A 12,523-nucleotide genomic window follows, 5' to 3' on the forward strand; every position below is an offset into this window, starting at 1 on the left:
TGGCCACAAATGAGGCTGGAAGTTCAACCTGTGAGGCTGTAGTCACAGTTCAAGGTAAGATCTTCATGATCATCTCCTTGTTAGCTTTGATTAAATGATCTACACGTGGAGGAGCTTGTGTTTCTTTTGTTTCCAGTCAACTGCACTGTTGCTGTCTTGTACTTTGTCTTTTCTTCCTCACACTCTTCTATGTTGGACACTTGTTCTTCTTAGCAATATGTGTCATTTTTAGAGAAACTCAAAACAAAACACTCTTTCAGAACCTCCAACCTTTGTCAAGAAAATGGAGCCCAAGATTACATGGAAAAAGGGTGCATCTGCAAGCTTACAGTGTACAGTTAAAGGATCCCCTGAGCTTCACATCCATTGGTTCTGGAATGACATAGAGCTCAGCGATGGAGACAAATACAAAATCTCTTTCAAGAATGGTTCTGCTACTTTGGAGATATTGAACCTGGAGATCACACACAGTGGCAGTTATACCTGTGAAGTGTCAAATAATGCAGGCAGCGAGAGCTGCAGCACTCTTGTATCGGTTAAAGGTTTGTCTCTTTTAGCTTTTGTTTCATTTAATGTTTGGTTTAAGAAAAAGTATTTGTTAAAATCTTGACTCTTTTGACATCTAGAGCCGCCATGCATTAGAAAAGATCTGCAGATGGTAGAGGCAGTGAAGGGAGCAGCAGCTCAGCTGGAGTGTGAAGTCACAGGGACAGCTCCTTTTGAAATCAATTGGTTCAAAAATAAGAAAGTTATCACCAGTGATGAAAAGTTCAAAATAATCTCCCAGGAAACGCTATCCAGACTGGAGTTCCGAACGTTTGAGAGTGCAGATGTTGGAGACTATCAGTGTGTCATAGCCAATGAAGTAGGGAAAATCACCACAAAGGCATTGGCTAAACTGAAAGGTCGGTGAGCTTAGAGTCAGCACAAGTAAAACATTATGGTTTAGAGTCAATGCTTACCAACATTGTGCTTTTTTAGAGCCACCTGTCTTCTCAAAGAGAGTTGAGAGTGCGACAGTTGTGGTGGGAAACTCAGTAAAACTTCAAGGAACCATCAAGGGCTCAGCTCCCATCAATGTCAAATGGATGAAAGACTCTGAGTTAGTAAGAGATGGGGATCCAAACATTACCATGGGATTTGACAACAATGTTGCAAGTTTGACGATAACAGCAGTGGCCCTGAGCCATGGTGGCAAATATTCGTGCTTTGCAGAAAATGAGGCTGGACAACAGAAGTGTGAAGCCACCTTGAGCGTGCAAGGTCAGAGGAGGTCTTTGGTTACGTCTGTCTGACTGATTGCATTTGTCTTTCTGCTCAGTCTTACAATAACAACTGGATTTGTTCCAAAACAGAACCTGCCAGAATTGTAGAGCCCGCAGAATCCATTAGTGTGACTGCAGGGGATTCTGCCACCTTGGAGAGCATAATCTCTGGAAGTCCGGATCTCAAAGTGAAGTGGTTTAAAGATGGCAAAGAGATGATCAGTGGCCGAAAATATAAGATTACCCTGAAGGATAACACAGCCACCATGAAGATCCTTACAGCAGAAAGAGGAGACACTGCAGAGTATAGAATGGAAGTGTCAAACAAAGTTGGAAAGGACCAGTGCACATGCTCAGTCACTGTTTTAGGTCAGTTCTGGGACTTTACTCAAGAAATGTTTGCTTTTTTTAGCACATATTATAACTTAGACATGAGGAATTTCTTCCAGATTGTCAAACTTTAAACTGATTAATCCAATAGATATTTGTAGGTTAAAGCATAAGGCAGAAGTGCAGAGGATTAGAAGTTTCCAAAATTTTGATCAGATGCATACTCCAAAAGTACAAGACATACTTGTAAAAAGATTTAAAAAAAGGTGTCTATGGTAAAACGAGTTTCAAAATTTGTTAAAAGAGAATGAAGGGTGGAATAAGAGCTCTCGAGGCCTGGAGTCACCCCTTTTGTAGTGTGTTGACAGAATGTAGAACAACTGAAGTGTGCTCTGGAAAAAAAGTGAAGGTGAAGAAGACCAATTATGGTAGAGATGTAACAAAAATAAAGGTGATGAATAGACAAAATAATAACTGAAACAGATTTATTAAATGAGAGAGTTAGATGGAAACAATTAAGTTCAGAAGGGAATAAGTTAAGGGCCCAAAACCGAATTGAAACGGTGTGTATGAAGTCATGCTTCTGTTTTCTTAATACTGTGAAATTTCATTAATGCTTGGGATGCTTTTTTACACTACCAGATCGGATAATGCCTCCAACTTTCACCAAGTCTCTGAAAAGGGTCGATGGCAATATTGGTCATGACGTGTCAATGGAGTGTAAGGTGTCTGGGTCCCAACCCATGACCATAGCCTGGTTCAAAGATGAGCAGGAAATAAAGTCTGGAGCCAAATTTCAGCCAGAGTTCAAAGACAGCTCTGCTTCACTGAAGGTCTTTAAGCTGGAGAAGTCAGACTCTGGTGTTTACATGTGCAAAGCCACTAACTCAGCTGGATTTAAAGACACCAGCGGCACACTTTATGTCAAAGGTCATCTGCGTTTGCCTTATTTTGTCGTGTTGTGTGCAGCTGTGATGTAAAATCATGCTAACATGAAATGAATCTTTACTTTGTTGATGGCATCCAGAGCCCCCGGCATTCACACAGAAACCAGACAACCAGGATGTCATACCAGGAGCCACCGTTTGTTTCAGCACAGCCTTCACTGGAACTGCACCTTTGACTGTCAAGTGGTTCAAAGAGGAAAAGGAAATTGTAACTGGAGGCATGTACTTCATAAAAAAAGATGCATCCTTCAGCTCTTTGCAACTTCAATCTGTAAAGCCAAGTGACTCCTCCAAGTATACCTGCCAAGTGTCCAACGATGCTGGGATGGTGGAGAGCACCGTCTTACTCTTTGTGAAAGGTGCTTTTGTCCTGTACTGTGTTCAGCTGTTTGTGAACGTCCATGAAATGAATGTCATACTAACATGTCTCCTGTTTGCAATGACTTTTAACATCTTCTCTCAGAGCCTCCGGTCTTTGTGAGGAGGCTCGATGCAACTAAGCTCATCACCAGCGGCGACTCCGCCAAGCTGGAGGCCAAAGTGGTGGGCAGCCCCATCATTGGATTCAAATGGTTCAAGGATGAAATGGAAATCAGCTCTAGTGCCAAATACATTATCAACCAGACGGACTTAGAGACAGCTCTTGAAATAATTAACTGTACAGTTGAGGACAGTGGCGAATACTTGTGTGTAGCATCAAGTGAGGCTGGAAGTGACCGCTGCAGCAGTGCAGTCTCAGTCAAAGGTTGGTTTGTTTGGAGACAAATGTTTGAGTAGAAATCACCCAAATCGTTAAGTCTTACTTTTTTATTTTTTGTTTGTGTATTTACACGCTTGTTTTTGCCCTTCAGAGCCACCAATGTTTGTGCGTAGCTTGGAACCCAAAGATGTGGTTAAAGGTTCTGAGATGACTATTGAGTGCCAAGTCTCTGGTTCTTCTCCTTTCACTGTGACATTCTACAAAAACTCAAAAGTGATCAGGAATGACAAAAAACACAGAATCACAGTGAAAGATGAACTGCTGGCCTTGCAGGTGCAGGTAGTCGAGGCAGGAGATGTTGGCTCATACCAGTGCATCGTTGAAAATGAAGTGGGGAGAGCATCCTGTGATTGTCAAGTGACACTGAAAGGTTGGTTTGAAAGAGCTTCTACTTAAACCTAGCTGTGGGTGTATGCATTTCATCTGGAAGAAGTAAAATTCCTGATTTGGATCGGTAGTTTGGATGTGTTTAAAATAGTGTTTCCCAACCCTGGTCCTCGTTAGAACACCTGATTCAGCTCACCATCAAATTTAGCAGAACTCTGATATGGCTGCCATCAAAGGGAGGTGTGTTTAGGTAGGGTGGGATTGAAAAATTGTGGGATTTTGTTCCCTGAGGACCGGGGTTGGGAAAGACTGGTTTGAAAAAACACTTAAAAGACTCTCCAACATCAAGAGATTTTGAGCCCACAATAAGTCATGTGACATGCTCTTTTTGTAGAACCACCAATGTTTGTGCGAAAGCTGGAGAACCTGAGTTCCCTGGTGGGCAGGGACGTTTCACTGCAGTGCAACTTGAAGGGCTCTGAGCCCATGACCGTGTCCTGGCTGAAGGACAACCGTGAGCTCAAAGAGACGGAAAGTGTTCGGATGGTTTTTGAGAACAAGACGGCTATGTTGCATTTCAGCAATTTACAGAGCCAAGATGGTGGAAAATACTCTTGCCAGGTGCAGAATCAGGCGGGCAGCCAGACTTGCTCCGCTGTACTTACAGTCAAAGGTCAGTTAATGTTGTGGGGGGTTGTGCTTCTGTTCAGAAAATAATTTGAAACCTCCATGCCGTCCATCATCAACCTAAGAAGTTCTACATGTCTGGATTAAGATTAAACCCTTTGTTATGTTTTCCAACCAGGACACTTTCAATAAATACAAAAAAAGGTATTAAAGCACAAAAATTACTTCCCAGGAAAGATTTTAGTATCAAAATAGGATCTCTTAAGCAATTAGTCATAAACAATCGTTAGTTTGCTCTCTTTTAAGTCTGTAATAATTCACTGGGAAATTTTCACAATCAAACTTTCCTTGTTTTTTTATTTGTATAAAAACAAATTTTGCATCTCAGAATTTAGTTAGTCAAACTACAGATATTTTTTAATACCAATAATATGTGTTTAACCGTGTCAGCAGGCTTTATTATCTAACATAAATGGAAAAAAGAACAGAAACCCGGTTAAATGCAGTTGAAATACAGAGCAAGAGCAAGATTCAGGACTCAATCCAGACCAAATTAAGTAGACTCAGTCTGGACCGACAAACTTTCCCAGTCTAAATAGAACCTTATTTGTTTGAATAAAACGTTCAAAACAATCAGTTATGCTTCCACACTCTTTCGAGAAAATAGTTTGGAAATATAGAGCCTGTTAGATCTGAGAAATAGATCTTAGTTATGATGGAGATTCTTTAAACGTCTGCAAGGTTAAAACTGGAGGGCAGTTTGCAATTACACATGAACCTAGAAAGAAAGACGCTTTAGACCAAGAACTTCTTTTGCCAATCAAACCAACCAAATTGGCCTCTTTGCACAACGATGATATTCAAAATAGGGCAGCGACTCTTTTAGACCCAATAATTCAAACTAAGTAATAGAAATAAAATTTTATTAGAAAAGTTAAATTGTCTTAATACATTTAATTTTACTTTTTATTAAATTAATAAATTACATAAACCAAAAAACAAACAAATAAATGAATAAAGTTAAGTTTGGAGAAGTGGCGTGTTGCTTTGAGATGGTATCTGCTAAGATTAGACAACTCTCGTTTTGTTTCTACTAAGCAAAAACATTATAAAAAACAGTGAGGGCCTCCGATATCTGTAAATGACTATGTCTATTTAGTATTAGCAGACACTTGAAACAAAACTTTTACATACTTTATCGGAGTTTGGTTAGTTCACAAACATTTAGAACACGATGTTTTATGGAATAAAACTAGAGTCCAGACAATTTCTGGAAAGGATAAGGGGTTGAATTTTATGCCACTAGGTGTTGAGTAGTCGTTGGTCAAGTTAAAGAAGCTTCCGAACTTCCTTTTTTGACCACTTTGTTTGATGTCTCAGAACCTGCTAAGATAACGGAGGAGTCAAAGTCGGTCAGTGTGACCCAGGGTGATCCGGCAACACTGGAGGCCCGGTTCTCTGGAACAAAACCACTGAAGGCCAGATGGTTGAAGGCCGGCAAGGAGCTGAGCTCAAGCCCCAGATTTAAAGTACAGAGCACAGACAACAGCTCTGTGCTCAAAATTATTAAAGCTGAGAAGAGTGACAGTGGTGAATATGCCTTTGAGGTTTCAAACGATGTCGGACACGGCTCTTGTGAAGCCACAATCACAGTTCTTGGTCAGTTATTAAGACGAACAGGAGAGCTTCTTGTTTTTTTTCCCTTCATTGATCATTGTTTCTAACTCTGTTTTCTTTTATGCACATAAGATCAAATAATTCCTCCGAAATTTACAAGAAAACTAAAGCAGACTGAAGGTATCAAAGGCTCCTTTGCTCACCTGGAATGCCTTGTGTCTGGTTCCCTACCGATAACAATCCAATGGTACAAAGATGAAAAGGAGGTTCAAAGTGATGAGAAGCATAAATGCACATTCTTTGAGAACGTGGCTTTTCTAGAAATATCTGATCTGAACTCCAAAGATGGAGGCAGCTATACTTGTATAGCCACAAACAAAGCGGGAACAGTCCAGTGCTCTGCGATCTTGTTTGTGAAAGGTTTGAACACAACTCTGATATTTTTTTTCAGTCCCCTCCACTCACAGCAGACGTCTTCGGTTTACGCAGCCATCGTTTGTTTTCCTTTTGTCTTTCAGAACCCCCATGCATACTTGAAAAGCCTGAGTCTATGAATGTTTTGCCTGGTTCAAAAGTCCAGTTTAACATGCTGGTCTCAGGCACTCCACCACTAAACATCAAGTGGTTTAAAAACCAAAAAGAAATTGTATCCAACAATGATTGCTCTGTGACAAAAGACAATACTTCCAGTTCTCTGGAGCTCTTCTTTGCCAAAACCTCATATTCTGGAGAATATGTTTGTGAAGTACAGAACGATGTGGGCTCTACATCCTGCCAGGCAACCCTCTTTGTCAAAGGTTTCCTTTTAGTCTTATTCCTAAATGGCTCTAATGCTTTTTTATCTTTGTTTCTCTGTCTAAGTCTCTGAGTTGTAGTAGTGGTTAGGTTGAAGGGGTTAGATGACAATGTAATGTACTTGCCCTTAAAATGTAGAGTATTACTCTACTTTAGGAAATACAGGGACAACTAAGACCATTAAAGGTGCAGCAGAACTTGACTTCATCAAAGTTGCAGAGTAAAAAGACAATCATGGAAGGCAACAGTTTTATGACTGAGGAGCAACTTTCAAAATTGTGAAATGTCTTTAACAGATTTAGAGAAACTCCACTTTGTTGCTATATGATGGCTTATCTAGTTTTGTCTACCATGTCTTAGAACCTCCCATATTTACGCGCACCCCTGCACGACTATCTGTGGTACGCCCCGGTCAAAATAAGTTGTTTGAGTGCCAGGTGACTGGCACGCCTGAGATAGACATCAACTGGTTCAAAGACGGCTCAGAGATTGTTGCAAGTGATCGGTACAAGGTGGCCTTTTCCAACTCTGTGGCCACCCTGGAAATCTGTGGGGCTCATGCCAAAGACAGCGGCTTGTACTACTGTGAGGCTCGCAATGAGGCTGGCAGCGAGAGCTGCACCATGGAGCTTAAAGTGAAAGGTTTGTCAAAAGTGTTTTTTTACAGAGATCATTACACAGAATGATATCTATGGGGTGAAGTAACTGTCAAAGAGTAACATGCATTAAAGCAAAGTTGTGCAAAAACAGTTGCAAAAGAAATATGAATGCAATATAAGATGTTGGTTTTGAATACAATTTATCTTTGTTTTGAATATTTCCCCTGTCTTGAACAGGAAATTTCTCCTGTTAATTATTTGTCAAAAATATGTCAAAGGGTCACAGGCACATTGTGACCTGAAAACATACATACAGCTAAGTGTGCATGTATATTGAGGCTCAGTTAGTTAACTAAAAAAGAATAGAACTCTGAGACAGACTGGCGACATGTCCAGGACGTCCCCTGCCTTTGCTCACGAGTGGCCGGGATCGACTCTGGCAGCCCTGTGACCCCAAAAGGGATAAAAACGGGACAAAACAAAACCTTTGACCTTGTCAAAGGTCGTCAAAAAAGAGATGATAGTAAGAGAATGATGAAAAAAATGACAGAAATGCCCCGAACCACCACTCTCCTGCCCATCAGCCAGCCTCCCAGGACAGGCAGGATGGGCGCAATCGCTCCAGACCCTGTCCAGGGTGTAACCTACAGACTCTGGCCACCCCGTGACCCCTAAAGGGACAAAAACAGGTAGAGAAAATGGATGGAAAACAATAAAAACAAGAAAGCTGACTCAGAGCTAAAGTAGGTTAAATGACATTGTTTTCATCTGTTGTATATTTGTTAATAAACCACACAGTCTCTTTCATATGACATCACTGCTGCAACAAGAAGGGTGGTGGCGATATTTTATCTATATATCAATGATCCATATTTACAAAAACAATAAGTCTTCTTTTTTTTCTTACATTCTGTTTCTAGTTACAGTCAGTACATGTATGCTACATGTTTAATCAGTAGTTTGTAATTTGATATAATTATATATGGACCTGTGAGGTAATTTTGACAGTAATCTAACAGGAGAGATTTTGCAGTCAAAACAGAAGCGTTAAACGTGAAACCAAATGTTGTCTTTGAGCTCCACTTTGTCTGGGTTTTTTTGACAGTTGCCTTACCCCACACATATCTCCCCCTTCTTCTCTTGAGAAGTCCACACTCTTTACTATTTCCAGCCCTTTAGTTACTTCTGTTCCTTTCAAAGAAGAAAGATTTTAATATGCTTGCTGCATAAAAACACCTTTTTTTAAAATTAACACGATAAATGTATAAAACATTTAATTTATCAATGTGGTACATCCAGTATGTTGACATTTATTTAGTTCACTCCTCCCTATCGTGCAAAAAAATACCTGGGGACACCCCTGTCCCAGTCACAAAAAGACAAAACACAACGGGAAGGGCGAAGATTATGGAGACCGTCAGAGGCACCATTTGCTTTCTCAAAGGACGTCTTCTTTTAAAATTTAACTGCTGTAATGGAAGGATAGCAATTGATGTCTATTCAAAAGGAACACTGATGCAACATTTCCCTCTCCCATCTCAGAACCACCAACATTTGTAAGGCAGTTGCCTCCAGTTGACGTTGTAAAGGGCTCCAGCGCCCTTTTTGAGTGTGAAATTGCTGGGACAAGTCCGTTTGAGGTAACATGGCACAAAGATGGAAAGGAAATCAAGCCCAGTGCTAAACATGGCTTCTCAATACTTAATGGCACTGTGGCTCTTGAAGTTCACAAATGCAATCCTTCCGATGTTGGTGAATATCAGTGTACTGCTGCTAATGAGGTGGGAAGCTGTACATGTAAGACCACTTTATCCCTCAAAGGTCGGTTCCCTTTGCAGTCGCAGGTCCTCAAGTTCTGAACTTTTAAGAAAGTACTGACAATCTAACATTATTGTGCTTTTAACAGAGCCACCAACTTTTACCAAGACAATTGAGAACAGTGTCATTGTTCTGGGCAAAATGGCAGAGTTTCAGTGTGTCGTAACCGGTTCTCCTACTTTCTCTGTGCAATGGCAAAAAGATGACAGCTGGATCATGGAAGATCCAAAAATGGAGAGAACATTTGAGAACAATGTAGCGACTCTCAGGATTCCTGCCTGTGAAGCCATGCACAGTGGCAGATACACCTGCCAGGTATCCAATGAGGCAGGGCAAGATAAATGCTCTGCTTCTCTAATAGTACAAGGTAATCTGTGTTTCGCCATTACTGTTTACTCATGACAAGCTATGAAAAACGTTATCAACTGCTGGCTTTGCTTTGAATTGTAGAGCCACCTCAGATCATAGAAAAGTCTGAGGTGATAAAGGTCTCAGTGGGAGATCCAGTCAGTCTGGATTGTAAGGTAAAGGGTTCCCCTGAGCTCCGAGTGAAATGGACAAAAGATGGCAAGGAGCTTCAGTCCATCAGGCAGCACAAGCTGGTCTTTGAGAACAACATCAGCAGCCTGAAGATCCAGGCGGCTCAGAAAACAGATGAGGGGGAGTATGTGTTCGAAGTGGCCAACCACATTAGCAGCTGCTGCTGCCAAGTGAAAGTGGTAGTACTAGGTTGGTGTGACAAACACAATTGTATGGTGCGCAAGAAAATGCCAACGTTTAATGACTTTCTTGTTGTTCTTTCGGTAACAGACCAAGTCATTCCCCCCAGCTTTATAAAGCCACTAGTAGACATGCAGGAAATATTAGGCTCCTTTGTCCAGATCTGTTGCAAAATATCTGGTTCCCTCCCCATTGCTGTGGAATGGCAGAAAGATGGGAGCAAAATCTCCAGTGGGGTCAAACACAAACTCATTCAGCAGGACAACTCTGTGTCCGTAGAAATAGAACAGCTCGAGAAATCAGACGCAGGAACTTACTCGTGCAAACTGACCAATTCAGCTGGAAGCTGTGACTGCAGTGGATTCCTTACAGTCAAAGGTCAGACAATGTGCTTCTTTTGGTTCATTGGTCGAGTGTTTTAAAAAAAAAGGTGAGTATATCATAACCTGATTTATTTGATTGTTTTCAGAACCCCCCAGTTTTGTGATGCCTCCCGAGTCACAGGTGACTCTACCCAATGCCACTGTGCGCTTCAAAAGTGCGTTTAACGGCACTCCTCCATTCACTGTAAAATGGTTCAAAGACGACACAGAGCTCATGACTGGGCCCACTTGTTTTACTGGGCAGGATGGAATGTCCTGCTTCTTGGAGCTCTATTCAGTGGCCGCCAATCAGAGTGGAGTTTACTCTTGTCAGATCAGCAACGATGCTGGCTCTGTGCGATGTAGTGCAGACCTGACAGTTAAAGGTTGGAGCTCCATCTTTTGAATCTACTCTTTGGGCTTTGTATGTGTTGTGTATCACTACGTCTCCATATGTCCAACTTGATGAAAAAGCATCTCTGTGGATGTAGCATCTCCATAGGAACTGCTTGTTGATTTTGCCTGCTTCTAACCCAACATTGTCAGCTCCTCTGCCCACTTGTTCTTTCTCAAGTGCCGCCACATCTTTTCAACTCCTAATGTGTCTATGTTTTGGCCTTCCAGAACCACCTGAGTTTGTGCTGAAACTCCCCACCACAAAATTTGTAAAACGGGGTGAATCCCTCCGCTTGGAGTGTAAAGTCCTTGGCACACCTCCTCTGAAAATGACCTGGTTCAAACACGACAACAAAATCTCAGATGGGGGCAACTACACTACGTCATTTACTGACTCAGTTGCAGTTCTCCAACTGCTTTCCACCAGCTATGATGATGATGGAGTTTACACCTGCGAGGCTCAGAATGATGCTGGCAGTGTCAGCTGCAGCACCACGCTCTCTGTGAAAGGTCAGCTTCTTACTGACTTTCTCAAAACTCTACAAACTGATGATCTAATGCACTAGCTTCACTGTGGATTGGTGAAGTTTTAGACGCTTAAAGCTGGTATCTGTAACAGTTCTTGATCAGCATGTGGGGTTAAACAATTCACTGCAATTCTACCAAGAGTTTGTTAGAGTTGGGCATTTTTAATCATAAATCATAATCAGGCTTGCTGTGGTCAGCAAATTTGGTGTGACTTGATGCATAATATTGACCTTAATTTGAGAATGAACTCACAATAGTCTGTCTGTTTGTATCACTGACAAAATTCTGCCACATTTAAAGCAAACATTTATTCATCCTACGTTTTGACAAAGAAAACACACCTGCTCATTCAATTTTTTTCAAGTTTTTGTCCAAAATATATAAAATATTAAAATATAAGTTCCTTATAAGACTTACATTGTTAGTTTAGTGTAAAGGAACAGTTTTCTGGTCCTTCGTTTTCACACAAGCTTAAAAAAAGGAACAAGTTTGTCATTTAGTAACTTATAGCAGCAATTGCAGTCATGTTTTGAACATTAGACTCTCTCAGCTTAAAAAACAAATTTTGTTTGCTTCTCCGAACAATCTGCTTTATTCAGTTAAAGTCCCACATTAATGAAATTATTTTTTTAAATGTTTTTAACATGTTCCGGCAGCATTTTTCGCATGATGGAGAACATATGTTAAAAAAATTAAGCTTCAAATTGCTTTTCTGACTTCTTTATGAAATACTCAGAAATGGTATGGTATGTGAATCAGGAGCAGATAAAAAAATACAGTTGGAAAACGCTTTCAGCTGTGATGTAGGTGCTACAATTGGTCCCTGCTCCATTCTGATTGCATCCACCTGTAGACGATTAGATTCATGTTCGTCTTTGTTTTCCTTGTCTGAGCTGGGATCTGGCTTAAAACTGTACGACTGGATACATAACCAACATTGCTCGCCATTTTTGATTCACCGGTAATTATAGGTTGGGGACGCTGTAAGACAGCTGTAGAGCGAGTAAACAGAAGGATGTCGGGAAGCAGGGGCGGGCTTACGTCACGTCAACAGCCCCACCCACAACTGCTGTTGCTCTGCAGAACGACAAGTTTTTTTTAGTTTTGCCTAAAAAATAGGTTGATAAAAAGATAATTAGAGTGGGACTTTAAAGTTTGTAGACATTTGTTTCAGTTTTTTCTGGACTAACTGGACAAAGTATTTGACTTATTTCAGTTGTTAAAGTCTTCCTGTTGTAAAACATCTAATATGCGGGAGATTATCATCCTGCCTTGCTAGATTCACAGATGCCAGAGTTAAAGTTTGGGTTATGGAGCTCCCATTTGACTCCAGAATTACATATTTTGCTACTACAAAATGAATCGAATATACACTTACATATGTATTGTGCCAACAAGAGATGTATGCTTTTCTCCAGATGTTTGGTTCTCT

The 12,523-nt window shown here is 40.9% G+C and overlaps 2 protein-coding genes across 2 annotated transcripts in view; both read left to right on the top strand.

Annotated features, from left to right (window-relative positions):
• ttn.2 (titin, tandem duplicate 2) overlaps nucleotides 1–12,523 on the top strand; it is a 198,414-nt gene that overhangs the window by 51,829 nt on the left and 134,062 nt on the right. Inside the window, exon 43 of the mRNA XM_078939704.1 lies at nucleotides 10,792–11,073. Within this exon, the coding sequence (XP_078795830.1) occupies nucleotides 10,792–11,073 (282 nt within the window). The remainder of the gene's footprint in view (nucleotides 1–10,791; nucleotides 11,074–12,523) is intronic.
• Nucleotides 1,299–6,840, top strand: LOC144988780 (titin-like). The gene is made up of 9 exons (XM_078939710.1): nucleotides 1,299–1,634; nucleotides 2,238–2,525; nucleotides 2,623–2,901; nucleotides 3,006–3,287; nucleotides 3,394–3,672; nucleotides 4,024–4,302; nucleotides 5,637–5,915; nucleotides 6,006–6,293; nucleotides 6,392–6,840. Exons 1-9 carry the CDS (start codon nucleotides 1,481–1,483, stop codon nucleotides 6,739–6,741), a joined length of 2,478 nt encoding a protein of 825 aa, XP_078795836.1. The 5' UTR covers nucleotides 1,299–1,480; the 3' UTR covers nucleotides 6,742–6,840.

The sequence above is a fragment of the Oryzias latipes genome, chromosome 21 (assembly GCF_053564925.1).
Source record: "Oryzias latipes strain Hd-rR chromosome 21, Olatipes_Hd-rR_3.1".
Taxonomy (NCBI): domain Eukaryota; kingdom Metazoa; phylum Chordata; class Actinopteri; order Beloniformes; family Adrianichthyidae; genus Oryzias; species Oryzias latipes.